We start from the raw sequence: 23,599 nt of genomic DNA, 5'->3' as shown, positions 1-23,599 counted from the left end.
ACTACCGCCACCACCAACCAACCCACCACCCACCGCCACCACCACCACCACCACCACCACCGTCACCACCACCACCACCACCACCGTCACCACCACCACCACCACCACCGTCACCACCACCACCGCCACCACCGTCACCACCACCACCACCACTACCACACACACCACGTCACCACCAACACCGCCAACCACGTCACCACCACCACCACACCGTCACCACCACTACACCACCACTGTACCGCCACCACTGCTACCACTCTACCGCCACCACTGTCACTCTCACCACTACCGCCACCACTGTCACTACCACTACCGCCACCACTGTCACTACCACTACCGCCACCACTGTCACTACCACTACCGCCACCACTGTAACCATTACCACCATCACTATGCCACTACCACCACCACTGTCACTACCACTACTACCACCACTGTAACCATTACCACCATCACTATGCCACTACCACCACCACCACAGAACCACGCCAACCTCCCTTCCTACTTTGTACCACAGATTTAAAACATTAATTATTTTAGTTTCATTTACATCTACTTTACATGAGCGTAAACCTAACCTAACCTAACCTAACCTAAACTAAACAATTACTGAGGAGAAAGTGAATTTTACTTACTTTTAACCTAATTTCGTTTTACTGAGGAACATATTTCAATTTATTCTTAACTCGATCTGGGTTTCAGTAGCAGTACGAAACACACCATCGTCTCCGTAAATTAAAACTCTCATTTTTCACCAGTTTCGAGCGCAGCCTCTCTCTCTCTCTCTCGACCCCGTTTATCGGACACATTTGCCACTAATCAGAGGGACCACTGTTAATGAAGGTAGAGACGCCCCCCCCCCTCCTCTCTTCCCTCACCACCCCCTAACCTCCCCCCCCACACCCCCCACCACGGCCCAGGTATCCCAATTAATGCCATAATTACTAGACATCGAGGAGACGACACCTGCCTTACCTTAGTCCTTTTCTACCCGATGCTTCCTCCTTTACCTCCTCCTCCTCCTCTTACTCTTTACCTTACCTTACATCCTGCTTACCTTTACCTTACCTTACCATACCTTTACCTTACCTTACCTTACCTTACCTGAGCTGACCTTACCTTACCTTACATACCTGTACCTTACCTTACCTTACCTTACCTTACCTTACCTCCCTCCCTTACTTACCTTTACCTTACCTTATACCTTACCCTACCTGCTACCTTACCTTACCTTACATACCTTTACCTTACCTCACCTCCCCGTTACCTTACCTTACCTTACCTTACCTTACCTTACCTCACCTTACCTTACCTTACCTTACCTTACCTTACCTTACCTTACCTTACCTTACCTTACTTTACCTTACCTTTCCCACCAATGCAAAACTCAACCTTGGATATTTATTTATTTTTTTATTATTATTATTATTATTATTATTATTATTAGTGGTAGTAGTAGTAGTAGTAGTAGCAGTAGTAGTAGCAGTAGTATTGTTGATGTTATTGTTATTATTATTATTTATTTTGCTAAGTCATTCGTGATTTATAATCTAATAAATAGTTTGTATATAGTAATTATTTTTTTATTTTATAGCTGGTGAGTTTAACTTTTAGTTTTTTTTAGTTTGGTGAAGATTACTTAGAGAATGTTAGGACATAGACACACACACACACACACACACACACACACACACACACAGACACACACACACACACACACACACACACACACACACACACACACACACACACACAAATATGTTGACACAATGATATTCCCACATCCTCCTCCCTCCTCCCTCCCCCCCACCCTCACTTCCTAACCCACATACACCTTCACCCTCCCCTACCCTCCACCTCTATTTTTTTCCTAGACTCGTCCCCCACCCCACCATCTCCCTCCACCTCCTCTCTTTCACTATCCTTCTTTAAACTCCTCCTCACCCCCTCCCTCCTACCACCCCTCTACCCCCCCCTCCCTTCTTCAGCTGTCCAACCTGTCTCATTGAGAGGAATTCACAGGGTTTGTAATTTTTTTTTATTAATTATTTCTTATCTTGTTTGTATGTCGGGTATAAGTTTCTGTGTAGTAAGGGAAAGTAGGTCTCGGGTTTGTGGGTGTTGTGTCAAAATAAGGATAAGACTGAGTGGTTAATATCTTACCATTGATGGAGGAGAGAAACGGGCAGTCGGCACCTGGCGTTCATATGCTTCTCCTATGCTTAATACTTGGCGTACGAACTGGAACACAACCTCGTTTTAGCTATAGATCCTCGAGGCATTTTATTCACTCTATTTATCCCTCAGTTAACTCTACTCTTCTATCCTGATATACTAACACAATTGATGATTCATTTGTAATAAGTTTGGAAAAAAAATCATCTATAATTCATGTTTTAAAAAAATAAGACTTTTTTTTTACGTTCGTGTAAGATTTTAATCCACATCTCTTATGCTTCACATTTGACGAATCTCCAGGTAAGGTGGGCAGAGGGTCGTAAGCCACTGCCGCCACGTCCTGCCCTGGGTGTGTCCGTAGGAGCGTCTGACGTTGGTCGCATTTCTATACACTCAGCTCTCGTCTGGCGTTACGTGTTGCAGTCTATGTCGAAATATTCAATTTATTCAGATTTCTTTAATTATTTATGTCTGGTTGAGAGATGATTCAGTGAGATAGTGAGATAGTTGAATATGTCTCTGGAAAAATCACTTAAGACGTTTGAAAATTAGTTTATTTTTATTATTACAACCAAAACAAGAATGATAACTTAGCATCATATCTCAGATCTATTTCCCAGTGTTGGAGTACCTGTAGATACTCCTTTTATTAACTAATGGGTCCCTTGTAACACCTTGTGCCCTCGGGTATGTGGCGGCGTCCATGTCTGGAAATCTCTTAAAATGCCAAGAATCTCATTAGCCCTCTTTTTTTTTTTCGTATATACCTGATATCAAGTCGGAGGGGGTGGTTGGAGGGGTGGTTGGGAGTGGAGAGGGGGTGCCCGGTCACAACAAGCACCTTGGTACACCTGAGTGGAGGAAAGGAGGCCATTTTTTCTTTACCTTGTCTTCACCTTTGCTTCCGTTCTCTCGCCTACCTGTCATGCATCTTCGCTACCTGTCTACATACACCTGTCTGAAATGGTTTGTTCCGTCGTGTTTACCTGCCTGAAATATCTTTGCTCGTCCTGGTCAATGGTGGAGTGTTTTAAGGAAGTTTTTTTTCTTCGATTTTTTGTGTTGGTTTACTTTCTTGTTTCTATGTTTGTTATTTTATCGTTTTTATATATTAAGGTGTATAGATGTTAAGGTCTGTCTGTCTGTCTGTCTGTCGTGAATAATAATAATGATAATGATAATGATAATGATAATGATAATGATAATAATGATAATACAACTATACGTCATCTGTATTACTCTTAGTATTATCTTCGTCAGGATTCTCTTTTATTAATAGCAGAATATCCTCAGCGAAGCGTCCTCCTCCTCCTCCTCCTCCGCCCCTCACTTTATCTCAGTTATACAGGACAAGAGAGCCCCTACTTCCCTCTCTCCCTACCTCCCTCTCTCCCTCTCTCCCTCCCTCCCTCTCTCCCTCCCCCCCCGTCTTATATACACACACACGCCCCTTCCCTCCCTCTCATTCATCCCTCACACTTTCTTCTTCTTCTTCCCAATCCTATGTAGTTTCTCCTGTCTACACCCCATCCCTATCTCCTCTTACCCCAACCTCCCATCAGCCTCCACCCCCACCCTCCCTTCTCCCCACCCCCCCCTCAGCTTCTCCCAGTATACAGGTAGCCGGTGGTATAGGTCCTTTTGGCTGTGTGTATATGATAATCTAGGCACAAAGGAGAAGACTTTGGCACGGTATAATCCCCTCTGCCTATTATCAAGCTCTGTGCACGGTGGACCTGAACTGTATAGTGTGTGTGTGTGTGTGTGTGTGCGTGTGTGTGTGTGTGTGTGTGCGTGTGTGTCTGTGTAGGTGTGATGTGTGCGTATACACATACAAATAAAAACCTGAAAATTATACCCCATTTTTTCGTCTTCGAACACATCTTTATTGTCTTCTGTTAATTAGTCTTGATGGATCATAGACTAAGCATTATAATCTGATCCTAAAAAGCAGGTGTAAGTGATTCTATTTAGCTTTCTCTTGTGTTGGTAGAGGCTTCAGCATTAAGCTAAACCTAAGCTAAACCTTCACGTCACCATCTCCCCAAAACAAGTTCAGGTGAATAATAATGAAGCAATTAATTTTATCTCTCTTCAGCATAAAGTTCCCGGATTTTGACTGAAGTTTTGTCCGATTTATCTCGCTGAAGTTACCAGAGATTTCATGAAGTTATGCTAGTTGGGTTTTTTTTGTTTTTGTTTTGTTTTTTGGTTTATAGTTGAATTTTGTTGGAGTGATTCCGACCCCCCCCTTTTTTTGCTTGCAGTTGGAATATCGTGAAAGTTATCCCAACTTTCACTTCAGGAGTTTATTAGATTCCTCTTGAAAGCGAGCCAACATTCACTCAGCCGCTAGATTCCGTTTGAAGTTACATTGGCAACTTTCACGGACTTTCACTGTAGTTTTCTCTGGTATATTGAATAAAGTTTGGTATATTTCCCTTCATAGTATACCAGTTTTCATTCAGTTCATTCATCATCATATTTTTCTTGAAGTAACATCATTCTACACTTGTTTTCACTGACTGTAAAATTAATCAAATTCCCCCAAATCCACACTAACTTTCACTAACTTTCAATGATTTTCCACTAACTTTAACTCAAAATTTATTATATTTCCCAAAAAATTTCACAAACTTATAATGATTTTCCACTGACGAGCGTAAAGTTTATTTGAATGCCTCTTGAAACTTCTTAACCTATTACTAACTTTGTCTACTTCTTCTTCGCCTTCTTCAGAGTGTTGTGATGTTGGTATTCCGGGAGGAGAAGACACCAGAGGATGAGATTAAGGCCTGGCAATTCTGGCACAGTCGACAGCATTCAGTCAAGCAGCGTATCCTAGACGTCGGTAAGTCCCTGTTTTATTTATTTTCCTGTTAACAGTAAATACCTCCTAAATACTAACGGAACTCTAGTACCGTTGTGATTTTCAGCCAAGCAACTCACCCTAGACGTCGGTAAGTCCCTGTTTTTTTGTTTTTTTTCCCGTTTACAGAACTATAGTACCGCTTTGATTTGCTTGGACCTTCACCCTTCCCTCAGAACCCTAGTGAGGTTAGGTTCTACCGCCACACTTCCATCAGAACCCACAAACATTACATTAGGTTTCATTACGTTGATCAAGTTCTATTCCATCGCGTTAGAACTTTCTCTCTAAAGTACTACTCTGGGAACTTTCTCAACCCTCAGTATGTTGTAAACACTGTCGCCACAAACACCTCAGTCTTATAATGAAGTTCTAAGTTCTATATTGACTTAGACATAGAACCTTTCGTTAGGTTTTACAGTCACTACAGTCAGTTCCTTACAGTCAGTACAGTCAGTTCCTTACAGTCAGTACAGTCAGTTCCTTACAGTCAGTACAGTCAGTTACTTACAGTTTGCTCCTAGCTGACATAAACATCGGTTAAAATACAGAAGAAATCAATAAGAAATTAGACAAAACACAGAAAAAAACAGGAATTACACAGGACAAAGAGATAGAATAAATGAATGATAGGGGCCACAAATTACAGAGATCCCAGCTGAGAGTCACAAATTAGACAGAACCCAGCTGTGGGCCACAATTTAGACAGAGCAACTAAGCGCCACAATTGAGACGGTAACCATCCTCTAAAAGCCGTTCACCGTACAACTCCAATTATCCAAACAAGTCATAATATTATTTTCCGGTTGACAGGTAAACCACACAGGTAGTTTGACCACTGTACCATTCTGAAGGTTGTCCAGTGAGACGGATCAGGTGTACCTACGTCACGAGGGTAAATTATCTGTCTGTCTGTCTGTCTGTCTGTCTGTCTTTTTTTAAATGAACTGTGGCCTTAGATCAGCTCAAGGCTACTGATGTCAGGTAGTATTCCTGTCAAGTCGTGTGTTTAGAAGGTCAGTTTAGAGTTGCTTCTGTAGAGCTTCAGATTAGAGCTCGTGTTATCTCCTCTATCAGATACTTAAAAAAGAGTTTAGAGCTAAAATTTGTCCTCCTCCATCCTCACTGCTTGGAGAACTAGCTGGAGATTCAGAGGCTAAGTCTCCCTAACACACTGTGGTAATCTTTCTTCAGTAGTAAATTCTGATCTGTAGACCGAGTTCCTGCCTCCCTCCCTTGACGTCCTCAGCAACTATCATAATTTTTTCGTGAATGGTTGCTGATTGCTGGTTGCTAAGAGAGTGGTGGCGCGAGTCATTGAGCAACTAAAAACCAAATTGTGGTGGGTTGGTAAGGATGGTTGTTGCGAGTCCTTGTACTCCTTCACTGATGAGTTGAGGTCAAGTATGTGACCTCCTTTTGACCTAAGAGACTAATTACAGTGAGGTGTGTGTGGCATTTTTTGACCTAAATAGACATATTAAAGTGGGTCTTTCTTTTTAATTCTGTGAGTTTGTTTATTTATTCGAATCAAAATAATCCATCGTGGTAATGAGTGATAAAAAAAAACCATGAAACTTATAATTAAAAGGATTATTTAAGCCATTGATTTAGCTTCCTTATCTTTCTCAATATTTACCTATCTATGCAGACTTCACCTTCCTTTAATTGAGACGTTTTTGTCTCCTCTTACCTCAACCCATACTCTTTTTTTTCCTCCATTTCACCTAAACCTACCTACCTACCCTACCCACCCACCAATCCCACCCACCCACCCACCACCCCACCCACCCCACCACCCATCCCACCCACCCACCCCACCCACCCACCCACCCCACCCACCCCACCCACCACCCACCCACCCACCACCCACCCACCACCCAACCACCCACCCCACACCCCATCCAACCAATCCCACCCAATCCCACCCAACCCAACCAACCAACCCAACTAATCCCAACCACACCCCACCCAACCCACCCAACCATCCATCCACCCACCCACCCACCCAGCACCCACCCACCCACCCACCCCACCCACCCAACCCACCCACCCAATCCCAATCCCCAATCCCACCCCACCCACCCACCCACCCACCCAACCTAATCTAACCCACCCACCCAACCCCAATCTAATCCACCCACCCACCCACCCCACCCACTCCAATCCCCACCCACCCACCCACCCACCCACCCACCCACCCACCCACCCCACCCACCCACCCACCCACCCACCCACCCACCCACTCCACCCACCACCCACCCACCCACCCACCCACCCACCCACCCACCTACCCACTCACCCACCCACCTACCTACCCACTCACCTACCCACCTACTCCAATTCTACTCCAGCCCCACTCACTCCCACTTCCACTCCCTACCTACCTACCTAAATATCCCTAGCTGACCATTTCTCCTTATTGTTTTTATCTTTCATCTCCTTACCAGGTCTTTCCTTCCACCCTGCCTTCCCTCTTCCTCTTCCCTTCCCTTCCCTTCCCTTCCCTTCCCTTCCCTTCCTCACCATTACTTGCACATTATAATCTACTTACCTAATACTCTAACCCATCCGACAGACCTTACCCATAACTTATACCCATTGAAATACTGTCAGTTCGTCACCTCTCTTTCGCCTCAACCTTCATGCTGTTATTTATCGCCCATAAGAATCACCCTTCTATAGTCTCTGCTTACATGACCCTTTCACTTTACCCTTTCTACACCTTCCCCATCCTTCCCCGCCCCTCACCGCCCCTCCCCATCCTTCCTCAGCCCCCATTACTCATCCTCACCCTTCTTCATCACTCCCCGCCCCTCCTTATCCCTTCCCGCCCCCCCTCTCCATCCAACTTCGCCCCTACCTGCCCCTCTTCACCCCTCCCCATCCCTTCTTTACCTTCCCGTCGCTCCTCGCCTCACCCTTTCCCATCTCTCCCTCGCACACACTGACCTACCCACCTACTTACCTACTTCTCTAGCTGTGTCGCCTTACCCTCCTCATCCTCCGCGATCTCCCTAAACCCCTCCCTTGACCCCTCTCATATCCTCCCTAGCCTCTCCTAATCTCCCTTCTTCTTCCCCTGAGCTCCTCCTTATCCCCCCCTCCCCTTCACACCCTACCCATCCAGTGCCTCCTCCTCCCCATTCCGAGACAAAGATAGATGTTCTGCCTCGTTCACTATATATAAAATAAAATAAAGCAAGTATCCGCTGCAGGCTCTATGGCAGACATCTTACCCATTACGAATGCAGATTGGCCATGGTAATTATAGTATCCCCTCCCCCTCCCCTCTTCCCCTCCTCCCCCTCCCTCCCCCTCCAATCTCCTCAACTTTCCATTTTCTCTGGTGCCAAGGGCTTTTTTTTTGTCGAGGGGGGGGGGGGATGATGGTGCTAAGCCACGTATTGCTTGGGAGGGGTAATGAGGGGTGATGATCCTAGGTTTATATAATATGAGATTAGAGCTTAAGGTCATCGAGGGAAGTGAGGGAGGTACTGTTATGTTTACCCTCGAGGGTTATCTCATATGGGTTGCAATAATCTCCAGGTGAACAGCGTAAAAACACCTGTATGATACACGGGCTTCAGGTATATAATCATCTTACCTTTTCACCTGTGTTATATAATCGAGCAGTACTTTCTATCATAAGGGAATGATAACAAACATTGAGTTCTATCTCTGCCTTTTATTCATATTTATTAATTTTAATTAATTTTATTCCTTCAAATTATATGCAGTCAGACAAGTTACATATATTCTAATACCAGTTCAGATATTTAATTGATATTTCTAAATCTTGGCTCATTTATGAAAGATACATTAAGTAGCTCATATCTTAACACAGTCGTAGATGTCTGTGTTTTTATCTTAATTTAAATCAATAACTTACATAATGGATTTTGTATTGTTGTTAGACTGGTGTAATTATTAATCTTGTTCCACGTTTAAAGACTTGAGTTGTTGAAGTGTAGTTGTAATATTTTAACATCACTTTCAGTCAATGGGTCTTAGGGAAAATATCTTGTAGTCTTAGTTTATTTGTCTTCATGTATTTTAGGCCAGGTTAAGAAAGACCCGTGTACCTGGCTCGTATCTTTACCTGATCATATATTTGCCTATTTTTTTTTTTTAATCGGGATCAATTAAAGTGATATTATCTTCAATTAGAGAAAGTGTTGCATGGAGAGCCGCCCACAGGAGACAAGGCTGTGTGATTATGATGTGGAGTAAAGACGTCTCTCTCTATAACGTCATAAGGGAGAAGCAGCGTCATATGGCTTACAGCGAGAGTCAAAGGCTAACAGAGAGACACTCACACTCAAGGGGACGGACTTACACTACCTCCCACGCATGTAAGCAAACAGGACCTTTGGGAGAGAGGGGGGGAACTAGTTTTCGCGTCAAAATGATGCCAATATTTTTTTGTCAAGGGAAAATAAAGAGGAACTTGGTTAGGTTAGGTTAGGTTTGGTTAGGTTTGGTTAGGTTAGGTTAGGTTAGGTTAGGTTAGGTTAGGTTTGGTTTGGTTTGGTTTGGTTTGGTTTGGTTTGGTTTGGTTTAGTTTAGTTTATGGTCAAAGGTTTTTATATTATAAATCTTATACCTCGTTAATTTGTAAAGTCTCTCTTATTACGTGTTAACCTTCTTATCTCACCTGAACCTCCCCTGGCCCTAAAGGTCATTGGGTTTACTCTTAATGACTTAAAAAGAAAAGGTAAGAATCAGCGTTAATATGAGAATTAAATCACCTTTTTGTCTCCCCCTTCAGTCTTTTGTTGTGCTTGGCGTTGATACATTATGTTGACAGTCCATTTAATTCTTGTACTCTCTCTCTCTCTCAGCACAACAGGTCAAAGAGAGACACATCAACTCTCTCCTGTTTATGTGTACACAACATGCACCCAACCCCACCAATTCCACCACCCCCTCAACCTCACTAATTTCAACCCCACACTCCCCACCTCACCCCCCCAATCCCCCACCACCCCCACCCCTCATCCACTCCTCACCACCCCCATCCACCCCACCATCACCAGCCTCGTAAAACAACAGAAGATAAGAATAAATCAACAAAAAATAAAGAGCTCCTGATTAACACCTTCCAAAGTAAAAGTCCCGGGAGCTGCTGAGGGAGGTTAGTGACCTGTGTTGGACACGGGGGAGTGAGTACCACGGGTCGCTGCTGGGAAGGTTTACAGGGGTGTGTGTGTGTGTGTAGGGGCAAATGAGGCCAAATACCTACACGGAGAGAGAGAGAGAGAGAGAGAGAGAGAGAGAGAGAGAGAGAACCGTAAGCTCCTCCTCCTTCTCCTCCTCCTCCTTCACTAGCCGTACCCTCCCTCCCTCTTCGTGTGTTTACCCTCCCACAGATGCTGTCGGGGCCATTACTCATGTCATGGCAGGTCTTCCCCTCTCTGCTTCACGTCGTGCTCGCAAACCCGCCATTTCCATTTATTATCTTCCTCGCCATACATTGCCTGGATGGTTGTATGGCGGTCGATCCTTGAGATTCCTACCACCCATCTCTGACCTCCCCTCTACCTCCTTCCTGCCTGCCATCTCGAGTGATCCCGCGGGGTTGGGAGGGGCTAGTCGACCCTCAGGCGACAACGGAGGAGGAAATTCAATGTTGAGACGCGAGAAAAAAAATATGTTTTACTCAATGTGGATAGAAAGTTGGGCATGTTGTGTAGGGGATTGGGCGTAAAGGTGGATTGAGGCAGGTAATGGGTGGATTGAGGCAGGTAATGGGTGGATTGAGGCAGGTAATGGGTGGATTGAGGCAGGTAATGGGTGGATTGAGGCAGGTAATGGGTGGATTGAGACAGGTAATGGGTGGATTGAGACAGGTATTGGGTGGATTGAGACAGGTAATGGGTGGATTGAGGGTAATGGTGGGAGACTGTAATGGGTGATTGAGGCAGGTAATGGGTGGATTGAGACAGGTAATGGGTGGATTGAGGCAGGTAATGGGTGGATTGAAGGAGGTAACAGGTAGATTGAGAAGGTAAAATGTGGATTGGGAAAGGAAAATGAAGACTAAGGGAAGTAATGGATGGATTAAAGGATGTGAGGATGGATTAGGGGATGCATGGATGAATTTAAAGTCGATGAACATGGATTTAGATCATTGGAAGATACACATAGGCTAGAATCATTCAATTATCCACTGTACAAAGAGACCAGTGACTAGTACATACAGTGCGATTCGTAATGCTAAAGCGTAAAAGAGATCAGACATACTCAAGAAAGACATAACACTCTCGATATTTTAGCCGAGTCTCGCGGTGAGCAGTGTAGCCAGTCTATTCTCTGGCCACCAATACCTCCAGGCTCGTAAAGACGCATGGAGATTGACTAGATTCTCATAACAGGTGTTCACATGAGCAACACCACCTCTCCTCTTTTTTACCTGACGAAGCAAATGAGAAAATATACTTTTAAAACTCTTCCTAAACTTACCTTGCATACTAAAGTGGCTTAATAATCTCTTTACATAGTCACATTGGTATCGTATTTGTCAATGTGGGGGTTTTAGTCCCTGAAAAATAAGCGAATCTTCGTGGGAGTAACTAACCATTGTGAGTTTTACTTTCTGCATTATAGAAAATCCCGGCCACCATTAGTCGTGTTTTTTGTTTATTCTTTTTTCTTTTCTTTTTTATAATTGTATCAAAACCGACGCTCAGTTTAGCTTAGTGCGCCTGTCTTCTTAGGAGGAGGAGGAGGAGGGAGTTAAGGAAGAGTAAGAAGAGGAGGGGGAGGAAGCAGATGAAGAATAAGAAGAGGAGGAGAAGGAGGATGAGAGCTTAACACCATCTTCCTGTGCCAAGGTCTTCCCACGAGCTTATGAGGAGGAGGAGGAGGGAGTGAAAGGGAGGAAGTGGAGGTAGGGAGGGAGGGAAGGAAGGAAGGAAAGAGAGAAAAGGGAATTGGTGGAAAGGGAAGAAATAAGGGCGAAGATGGAAGGAGAGGAGGTTGGGAGGGAATGGAGGGGTCGAGTGAAGGGAAGAGGCGAAAGCAGAAGTGAAGGGCTAGGACAGACAGGGGAAGGGAGGGGGGGTGAGAGAAGGGGTACAAGAGATGTGAGGGGGTGAGAGAAGTGAGGGGCTAGGGGAGAGGGAGGGGGGAGGGAGGAACATCTTATCATAATGACGACTCCTCACTGATCGCTTACCTGTTAGGGCGACTTGATAACCACAATTAACCAGGTGAGTCTTGAAGCATCACCGCTATTACCTTTACTCCCAGATCTCTCGACCACCAGTGTTGGGGACCTTGGCTGCGTGGTCGGTTAGTTGGCTGACTGGGTGGGTGGCTGGTTGGTTGGTTGGCTGACTGGGTGGGTGGCTGGTTGGTTGGTTGGCTGGTTGGCTGGCTGATAGTTTTATGGCTTGGCTCGCTCGCTAAATAAATGGCTACCTGAACGACTAGTTGGTTGATTGACTGGCTGGGGGGTTGGCTGTCCTATACTCATCTGCTTAACCTTAATACTTCAGTTCTCATCTACTCAAAGGCTGTTTATACTATCGTCTCTCCACCTGTATCACATTCTAGCTGCGACTCCTGTTTACAAGTCCCTTATAACCCCATCTCTCTCTCTCAGAACAACCAGGCCATCTTCGAAGAGTCTGCAGGTTGATCCCATATTACACACGTGATTGAACCTTTATACACAAGTTTCCCGGCGGAGAATTCAATTATAATTCACGTGTAATATTTTTTTCATAATGTTGTCGAGCGATTTTATTCAAGACATTCTGTGGGCGACAAGAAGCATTAGAATGTATCATCTAGACGTAGGAGGAGGTCGTGCGTACGGAGGCTGATCATTAGTGATTACTACTCGGGCAGGCTGTGGAGGCTGGGCGCTACCATCTCACTTTACTGGTCTCCTCCGTTGCCGCCTCGATAAAAAGAGATGCCAAATACCTCTTAGTTTAGTGTAATAATACCCAGGCGTCTTGCAAGCACTAGAAATACAGTCGCAGCAAATACACCTGTCGATGAACTAAATAACATGAGGTATATATAATAATTTCCTTTAAAGATGGTATTTAAGTACAGTACACCAGAATATGAAAGCACAGTTATAGAAGAAACTGTTTGCAGCGAACGATATTAGCGATATTTATTTCCCATAATGCATTAAAAAGTAATAACACTTGATACAATCGGGTAAAGTTAACCAACAAACTCCAGCGACTAACTGTACAAAATTTTTCAGGAGGTGATATCATATTCTCATCCACAACGTGATCGTGAAATTAAGACGCAGTTCTCTTCCTGTTGTTCTCACTGAGGCCAAGACGTGTCGGGGCCTCCGCTATGAGATGCATCACTCTCTTTAATCACAAGTTTACTCATGGATGGGGACTTTTAGTTAGGGCCACAAAGGATAAAGATAACCCTGAATTAACCCTGAATTAACCCTGATTTAACCCTGAATTAACCCCAAATTAACCCTGATTTAACCCCAAACTAACCCAAAATTAAACCTGAACTAACCCCGAATTATATCTAAACTTACCCTGAATTAACCCTAAATTAACCCTGAACTAACCCTGAATTAACCCTAAATTAACCCTGAATTAACCCCGAATTTAAAGTGTGGGGGTTCCATAAATCCAAAATATATGTCTTTATCAGAATTTATGTCTTCTTAACCAATAGAGACATTTCTTAATGCTTACATCGTCTTAGGCACATAATTTATCCCTTAGTCACGAAGGAAACATCTTAATAATAGCTAATGCCGCCAGCTGTGCAGAAGGCGTGCTTAAACCTCAGTGAGTTTTTTTTTTGCAACACATCACAACACCTCCTGAAAGTTGCATAAACGTCTCACTCGAAGGCCTGTTGTCTGCTGTAGGTGTTGTCCCTTCCTTTGCCTACACACACACACACACACACACACACACACACACACACACACACACACACACAGACCACAGGAGCCTGAGCTAAGCATGACATTCCTCGCTAAGAAACAGATTAAGAACTACACGAGACCGCTTGGGTGGGTGCGGCCATCAACCACCGCGGTTCCCCCTCTCTCCCTCTCCTCCCCATGGGGCAAATCCAGCAAAATGTGTGTAATTACAATCGAGTGAGCCTGTTACCTGCACGCATCTCTACGGTCTGCATATAAGATTCCGAATCAGATTAACTGGCAAATTGGTACGCTAGGTAGATGGACTGGTGTTTATGTCTGACTGGTAGTGTGGAGGCAGTTGTTCCCTCTCCTGCCAGTCTATCCTACACAGTTTCTAATGATGGTGACTTAATGTCCGACTTTGAGAGACTTCATGCTTGCTATCACCTTCGTATATATATATTTTTTTTCTTTGGTGGATTAGCGATGTTTTTAATTGGGTTTGAGTTGATAGTAGGGTTATTTTGCTGTAGTGGTGTGTGTGTGTGTGTGTGTGTGTGTGTGTGTGTGTGTGTGTGTGTGTGTGTGTGTGTGTTATATTTTTATTACTTTTGGAAACGTGTTTCAGGTACGAGTACACACACACACACACACACACACACACACACACACACACACACACACACACACACACACACCTAAAACCAACTTAACCTATTATAGACATACAATCAAGATAATAATAATAATAATAATAATAATAATAATAATAATAATAGTAATAATCCATTATCACTATTTAGCAATATCCGGTATATGAGATGATATTTCACAAATGGCATTATTAAAAGGCCAAGTTAGCAAAGATTTAGGTACAAATGATGAAAAAATAGAGATTGCTAACTTAAAATTATTACCTGTCAGAAGTTGATGGATTGTAAAAGTTCATAAGGTACTTCTCATTAACTGTTACTGCTGGCTATCGACCTTCTCTCCTCAGCGTCCTTGGTGAGATACGCCGCCACGAACGGTTGAAAAAAGAGCGCGTGCGTATTTTTGGCTCGTGATTCAGGATATCAAATTGATGTACGTGCGTATTTCGGTCTTTAAAGCATGGTACAGTATGGAAATAAGGACCTGGACTTGCCTAACTAGGTCCGTAAATCAATAAATATCAGTAATTAGTCCGTAAAGCAAAAGAAGAAAGTGGAGGGTTTGCGTCACTTAGGTCATGAAACAAACAAACAAGAAATGAAACTTAATAAGAAACTTGACTCATTAAAACAGGAAATGAAACTGACGAGGTAAACTGATTCATTAAAACACGAAATGAAACTGACGAGGTAAACTGATTCATTAAAACACGAAATGAAACTAACGAGGTAAACTGATTCATTAAAACACGAAATGAAACTGACGAGGTAAACTGATTCATTAAAACACGAAATGAAACTAACGAGGTAAACTGATTCATTAAAACACGAAATGAAACTCTATATGAAACTTGATCCATTGAAAGACATGAAACTTAACAAGAAGCTTCACTCAGTAACTTGAAACAGGATCAGAGTTTTTAATGGAGAAGAGAAGAGAAATTATCCCTGACATAATTTCCAGTGATTTATTTATCAAACCAATGGACTAAATTGTTGAGGTTTTAATTTTGTTGTAGTTTTTAATTCTAGCAAAAATTATGGGTTTAAAAGATATAAATTTTAATGGTTTCAACACCTACTTTATTTTATGCTATTTGATTAATGAGAAAATAAATAGGTACTGTTTTTTAAGGCTTATTTCAAACGTGAATTAATATGGTGAGAGATACAGTAAGAAAAATGTGTATGTTACAAAATTCTCATTAAAAAAAATTTAATCCACTTTGTAACATTATTTCACTCTTACCACAAGGGGATAACATCACTAAAATAAGCCATCTATAGTTTACGGATTTCGATGTTCTTTTATAAATGGGATTGTGAAGATCTGGTGTAGGTGTAACTCGGCATCTATACATTCTGCGTTTCATGGCCCGCGGCTCTCTCAGGATGCAGGTTAACTGGCACGCTGTTTTTCGCCACGCTGCTGCTGCCATTAGCGAGCGTGTGAGATGGTATCAATAAAACCCCGGTGTCTGGGTTTCTCCTGGCTGAGTATGGGAGAGGTTTACTCGCACACACACACACACACACACACACACACACACACACACACACAGGCCTTCCCTCCCTGTCCGGCCCACAGATTACATACTAGAGGGAACGTCTGCGTGTCCTACAACCTCACGCATTTACTCTAACCGTGTCTATGGGTTGAGAGAGAGACATTGTAATTATTAGTAGACATAACTGGTTCGTGACTGTCGAGAGTTGTAATTTATAAAACATCACCGAGTGGAGAAAAAAATCCCATCGTGCTGAATTGCGTTACGTAAAGATTACTCGTCAGCCATCCAGTCGCATCTGAACCTTACCTGCCGTAAACCTTCCCCCCAAAATAGCTTTAATATCTCATATACTCACTAGTTCTGATAAAGAGAAGCACATACACATCAGGAAGCGTTTGTGAATGAGAGTCTAGGGAGATCAAGTTATAGTCAGCTATGAATTAGGCATCAGCCAAGGCGTAATGTATAACTGATGAAGAAAATCTTGAACCAGGTGACTGTGTTGTTACTGGGAATGTATCACTGACCAAAAATATAATTACAGATCATATTCCTACAAGTGATGATCATTGTGGATTTTAGGATTACATGATGAGTAAATCTCCCCGGGTTTATTTCACCTGTTGATTAAATACCTTATCTTTACCTGGGGAGTTAGGTTAGGTTAGGTCAGGTAAAATATAAACATTAGATAAAGAGAAAACAATCTAAACACAGTATAAACATCCTGAACAACAACAGTAATAAATTAACAAGAAACAAATACAGGAGAGAGAGAGAGAGAGAGAGAGAGAGAGAGAGAGAGAGAGAGAGAGAGAGAGAGAGAGAGAGAGAGAGAGAGAGAGAGAGAGAGAGAGAGAGTTTATGAGAACCCCGGAGACAGAGAATCCATTAGCAAGACACAGACATAAAAATCCTGAAGGTAAGAGGCATTTCTAGGCAGGGAGCGAGGCGAGGGTGTCTCAAGGGAGTGCAGTATTACCCTGCCAGCGCCCGGAGCCACCAATTTACTCCCACGCTGTGAGACATTTTAAACCACGGATGCCTTTCAGAGTATTTTATTCTCCTCGAAACTTTTAAACCCGGATTTATTTGTATATTGTCTTCGTGTTAAATCGTATTGGTGAAGAAAAAAAATCGAGGTGTGATTTTTGTTTCTTGGGGAGATTGGGGAGTTTTTTGTGTTTTTTTTTAAGGGGAATTTGTTGGTGATTTCAATGCTCGGTAGGATAGGTATCTTGCTTGTGGGAGGAAGAGGAGGAGGAGGAGGGGGGGTGGAGCATTGTGGGAGGCGGGGTGGAGCATTGTGGGGATTACCAACAGCGTCAGTGACCGGCTGGTATCTCTCCTCTTCCATAAACATAAGACGAATGGTAAAAAAAAACATTAAGATAATAATTTCAATTTGTTTTAGGTAAATGTATCAATATTTAGAGGTTTAGGGGGATGTAAACATTCATGGTAGACACGTAACTTAGTAGTAGTAGTAGTAGTAGTAGTAGTAGTAGTAGAAGTAGTAATAGTAGTAGTATCAACATTAATACCAAAACAAAACAATAACATTCACGTCCACTAGTGTCATCACCGCGACACCTGAGGACCGCGACCATGTACACGATTCTCTCACTGTTGAAGGAAATCGACTTCCTTACGTTGCGAGGCGAAATCCAAACCTTTCGAGTGAGGCAGAAACTGAACACTTGCGCCGGCAGACCGAGACTCAGAGAAGGATCAGATGACCAAGGTTTTCCCAGGACTAAAGGACTTTTGAAGGAGTACTAGACCCTCTGGTGTTAGTTTGTGTGATGAGGTGTTTGTCGAGGAAGATTGTGAGGGAGAGAGTTCCATCAGTCAGTCAGTCAGTCAGTTAGTTAGTTGAAGAAGGTGGGTTTATATCTATGTGTGTGGTTGGATCTGTGAATTTCTGAGCTTAGACATTTAATTAATTTGCATAGTCTATCGTATGTCAATAACAGATAGTCTTTGTGTAGTTATCCAGGAGGTTATGACCCGGTACCTGTCAACACCTTCACATCACCACCACAATCTCTCACCTACCCATTCATCACCACCTACACCACTCAGGGTATCATCACCTATACTAATACCTATACCACTCACATCAACACCCCACACCACTCACGGCATCACCACCCACACCAACACCAACACCACCGCCCACATCACCACACTCCCACGTACCTCTTGTGTGGATTGACAGGTAGCCACACATGAGTGAAGTTGTAACATAATCTCTGTTAGAAATATCAACGTTCTGGGCTACTGGTCTGGTCTATTGCCTCTGGTTATGTGTTACTTTACATATATTGTTGACTGTGTGTGTGTGTGTGTGTGTGTGTGTGGATTAGTATATAGTGTATGAAGCCTGTGGTAGTTCCGTATTGATGATGAGGTCAAGTCTTAGCCCCCTCAATAAAAACTAATGGATACTCTTACATTTGGCAGGGACGTTAATGGCCGGTGGGCTCGCGAGGGCCTGCTGCCGCCAGTTGCGTGATGAAGCGATCGTACAGTAGTCGTCTCTCTCTCTCTCTCTCTCTCTCTCTCACACCCAGTCGACAGTAGCACTTATGAAGCATTTCGGAATATCTTGTACTCTGGCTAATTCCTGTACTTATATCTAACCTTCTCTGTTCTCCTTAGTATGTCACCGCTTTTTTCTCTCTCTCCTCTTATTACTTTGTGTATATTGTGTATCATTCGACTCAGCATTTATCAATCTTATGATGATGTTGACCCAGTGAGGCTTATAAACGATCACACACGCACACACACACACACACACACACACACACACACACACACACACACACACACACATCGTCTGTTGGGTTATCATTATTCAGTATTTTCTCTTCGTCTCTTTTTATCTGATTATTATTATTATTTTTTTCTTGTTGGGTAATGTTGATTATTTTTTTTACCTTAATTGAACTCGATTGAGGGTTTTTTTTCTTCTTAATTCTGTCATTTTCGTCTTTGGATTCTGTGTTTTTTATGTCATTCCATTGTGTTTTGTTACTACTACTACTACTACTTTTTTTTCAATGGCCTCCAGCCTCCCTCAATAGCCACACCTTCGCCGCCATTTTATTACCTTAAAATTAAATATCCTAATACATAAGTAGCTACCCTAGCTGTGTTGAGTTAGTTGAACCGCAGATTTATGTTGCATTCAGTGACAGTAGCCTCATAGTCAATATCTGCAACTGTTGTCAGCTTTGGGGCCGATGCTCTCGTTCCCCTGAGGCAGAGCAAAGCCGACCTAAGGAGAAAGGAGGACAGTCAACATCTCATCCAGGCTTTAACATAACTTCTGGGCTGCTGCTTCTGTTCGGATAGCACCTCCTCGAGTCTGGCATAGAAGCATCTTACACTTGGTCCCATCCCACCAGTGGTTGTGAACACTAGAGGAGTGAAGCTGCCTTGATCAACGATCTGAATTCTCTCCCCGTATGCCCTTATCTACTACTATTACTACTACTACTAATACTTATACCTAATTCGTGCATTGCTTTTGCCATTCCGATTTTGTTTTCATTTTTTAAGTTGTGTCTCCCACAACTTCATAAATAACTCATAATTTCTCATAATTCAGACTCATTATCTCCTATATCTTTCTCCATCTCACTTCCCCCATTATCTCACCTACCTGTTGCATATCTGTCTCCCAATTCCCCATTATCTCACCTACCTGTTGCACACCTGTCTCCCAATTCCCCATTATCTCACATACCTATTCCCAATTACCCCAGGATCTTATAACTCAGATTAATGTTTTGTTTGTTTGTTTACTTTTACAGACACTAAGAACAGCGTTGGTCTTGTCGGCTGCATAGAGGAGATCGCTCACAATGCCATCGTTGTTTACTGGAACCCCCTTGAAGCAGGCGCGAAGGTGAGCCGTGATTGTTTACGTGTCTTTTGTTTACTCCTGTTGTGTGTGTGTGTGTGTGTGTGTGTGTGTGTGTGTGTGTGTGTGTGTATGACTCATCAGAACACACCTCCACCATCTCACCTTCATTATTTGCCACTACACTTATTCTCTGCTGTGATCAACCAAACCAGTGCCCTTCTCTCCCCCCTCAATTATCCTACATTCTTTTTTTATCGTCTGTTTCTCTTTTCAATTGTTTGTCTGTGTGTGTGTGTTTGTCTGTCTGAATGTATCTTTTTTTTTAGTTTTTATGTGGATTGGTTTCGATTTTGAGAGAGAGAGAGAGAGAGAGAGAGAGAGAGAGAGAGAGAGAGAGAGAGATCCACCTAAATTGTCTAGATATTAATGAACCAGTCAGATCCTTAGCCAGGTCGTCGGTAAGGTCTTTGTACCATAACCTTATTTACCCCTGTGTTGAGTCCGTATTGGCCCTGTAGGAACGCCGCGACGCCCTATGTGTTGTGGTGCAGGATCAGATAGGCGCCCCTGGCAGCCCTAACACGGTCCTAGGCGGCAGCGACCACGGTAGATTGCTTTACCTGTGATGACACGGCGAAGGAGTGAGTGACTTGTTCCCTGTCTCAGTGTGTCGGGTGACCTGCTGAACTGAGTCATTCTAGGTCACGGTGCTGCCCTCTACCGGCCGCCTCAACACCATTAATAGTGTGTCGTTAACATTAGCTTAAAAGAAAGTTATCTAATAAAGTCATGGGAGTTCGTAAATAGCCATAATTTAACATAATCATGAACCATTACCTAACAAAGTCATGACTCAAGACGACCATTAACTAAGATCATGAAACAAGACGACCCATTATCTAAGGTCATGAGACAAGACGACCATTAACTAATAAGAATCATGAACGAGACGACCCCCAACATACCTCCACCACTATTACCAACTCCGCGTTATAACCCTACGAGGCCCTTACGATATAATACCTTTGAGACAATACCAACCAAGATCTTGATACCCTGTGACCTGAAATATTACCTTCCTCCCTAAAACAGGCGCTAAATACCTTAAATAAAAGTTAAGGGAACGCATCTAACTTAAAATATAGTCTTAGTTGGTAATTCTGATGCCATTTTCGAACGTTATATTAAGTTAGTTTAGGCGGACATCTTCACATAGGAATCACCTGAGAATTTAGGGCCAGGTTGTCTAGAGTCTTTAGCTAGGGAAGGTTCGTAAAGTGTGTGTGTGTGTGTGTGTGTGTGTGTGTGTGTGTGTGTGTGTGTGTGTGTGTGTGTGTGTGTGTGTGTGTGTACTGCTTGCCTGTCTCCCTCCCTCCCCTTTCCTATCCTCCTCCTTCCCACTCTCTCTCTCTCAATCTCACTCGTTCCTTCTTTACACTCTCTCCCTCCCCCCTTCCTCCTTCTTTACTCATATTCTCTCACCTTCCTTCCTTCCTTCCTCTCTCGGTACCATATTTTCACCACCTTGTACTGCCTACCTGAAGCCCAACCAGTGCATTAAGTCCGGCAGCTATCAAACATGATTTTGTCTCCACTTAAAAGGCTATTACCAGGTGCAGCGAGGTATGCAATGTATACTAAATACAACTAGCTACGCAGTACAGTAAGTAGCAATGCAATGAACTATAACTGAGCGTAACTAGCTATGCATTAATCTATTACTGGGGTACAACTAGCTATGCAATAAAGCTTACTAAATGCAACTCGCTGTACAATAAAACTATTACTTGGTTTAGCTACTATGCACTAGATAACTGGTGTACAGACCTATTTAGTAATCTCGTAATAGGTGCACCCCAAGACACGATACTCTAATAATAGGTTCACCAACTCAGTAACCCAATAATAGGTACACCAACCCACACACTAAGCTATTACCAGATTCACCAAGCCGTGAAATGAATCATAAACAGGTGTACCAGGAGACAAGCCGGGGGTAGGAGGGAGGAGAGACACAGAGAGTAAAGCCTATCTACCCTCGATTCAACATTAAGCGGGTATAGTATGTCAATTACTATCCAGGAAGAGAAAATCACTAATACGGTGGGGTTAGACTTTCACCTTCCAAACACAATCAACATCACGGGGCAGGTAACACACACTCCCTCCTCTCCCCGTACCAGCGTCTAATTGGTCACACTTCACCTCGCCATATCCTCACGTCGTCCATCCTTCATCACACACATCTTCCGCCTCCTTCCTGTCCCTGATAGCGACCCTGGGAGTACGTAACCTCACCCTCGTGTGGAAGAAGGTTTTAAAACCCTTTGACTTATAAGGGAGTTTAGAGGGTGTTTAACTCTCCTTTTAAATATGTGACGATTTTAACACTTTTGAGTGGGATCAAGGAGGTTTGGGGACTGGTTGAGCCCTTAAAGTGGAATGACTGAACACCCTTATATGGGACTAAAGGGGGCTTGGGGATTACTTAACTAACTAAAGTATGATTGATGATTTGTCTCCCTTGAGTGGGACGACTTCTTCCTCTTGAGTGGGACGACTTCTTCCTCTTGAGTGGGATGGCTTCTTCCTCTTGAGTGGGACGACTTCTTCCTCTTGAGTGGGATGGCTTCTTCCTCTTGAGTGGGATGGCTTCTTCCTCTCGAGTAGGACGGCTTCTTCCTCTTGAGTGGGACGGCTCCTTCCTCTTGAGTGGGACGGCTCCTTCCTCTTGAGTGGGATGGCTTCTTCCTCTCGAGTAGGACGGCTTCTTCCTCTTGAGTGGGACGGCTCCTTCCTCTTGAGTGGGACGGCTCCTTCCTCTTGAGTGGGATGGCTTCTTCCTCTCGAGTAGGACGGCTTCTTCCTCTTGAGTGGGACGGCTCCTTCCTCTTTGAATATTCTGAATAACTTAACCTTTCTAAGTGGTAGAACATAACTTCTGTGCATGTGTGGTACTCCTTAACACACTCGAGTGGTATGAGGGAATTCTCTCAAGTGTGACTTAACACCCTTGAGTGAGAGACAACAACCCATAGCTTAACCCCTTGTATAGAACGACTTAATCCCTAGTTTACCACATCTTAACCCTTGGAAGGATTTAATTCATAACTTAAACCTTTTGAAAATTATAACTTATTCCCATCCTTACGACAACTTAACCCCTTGAATACACTGACTTAACCCCTTGAATACACCGACTTAACCCCTTGAATACACTGACTTAACCCCTTGAATGTTGAATGCACTGACTTAACCCCTTGAATACACTGACTTAACCCCTTGAATGTTGAATGCACTGACTTAACCCCTTGAATACACTGACTTAACCCCTTGAATAAACCCTTCAAGTTATGGTGCTCAGAGAGTGCTCCTCATCCCCCGTCTACAGTAAGCGCTACTGGGAGGCACTAGGAGGCCATGTGATTATATTTACGACAAAAACGACGCGATAAAATAAGATATATATTTTCCACATTGTTAAGAGTTGGTACACGTAACAGCGTTCTCATAATTTCACGCTCTATAAAATTATATCACAAAGGTGGTACCTGTAATTGTTTTTAGATGGATGCGTATACAGTAGAGAGGAATTAGTAATTTCCGGACCCAGATGAGAAAGTTAACCCAACC

The 23,599-nt window shown here is 43.3% G+C and overlaps 1 protein-coding gene across 1 annotated transcript in view; it reads left to right on the top strand.

Annotated features, from left to right (window-relative positions):
- Positions 1 to 23,599, top strand: part of LOC121877942 (protein grainyhead-like) — a 219,989-nt gene that overhangs the window by 171,848 nt on the left and 24,542 nt on the right. The window contains exons 8-9 of the mRNA XM_042383915.1: positions 4,918 to 5,029; positions 19,914 to 20,008. Coding sequence (XP_042239849.1) covers positions 4,918 to 5,029; positions 19,914 to 20,008 — 207 coding nt within the window. The remainder of the gene's footprint in view (positions 1 to 4,917; positions 5,030 to 19,913; positions 20,009 to 23,599) is intronic.

Source organism: Homarus americanus, unplaced genomic scaffold (assembly GCF_018991925.1).
Source record: "Homarus americanus isolate GMGI-L3 unplaced genomic scaffold, GMGI_Hamer_2.0 scaffold48033, whole genome shotgun sequence".
NCBI classification, from domain to species: domain Eukaryota; kingdom Metazoa; phylum Arthropoda; class Malacostraca; order Decapoda; family Nephropidae; genus Homarus; species Homarus americanus.
This window is presented reverse-complemented; position numbering and strand designations above follow the sequence as displayed.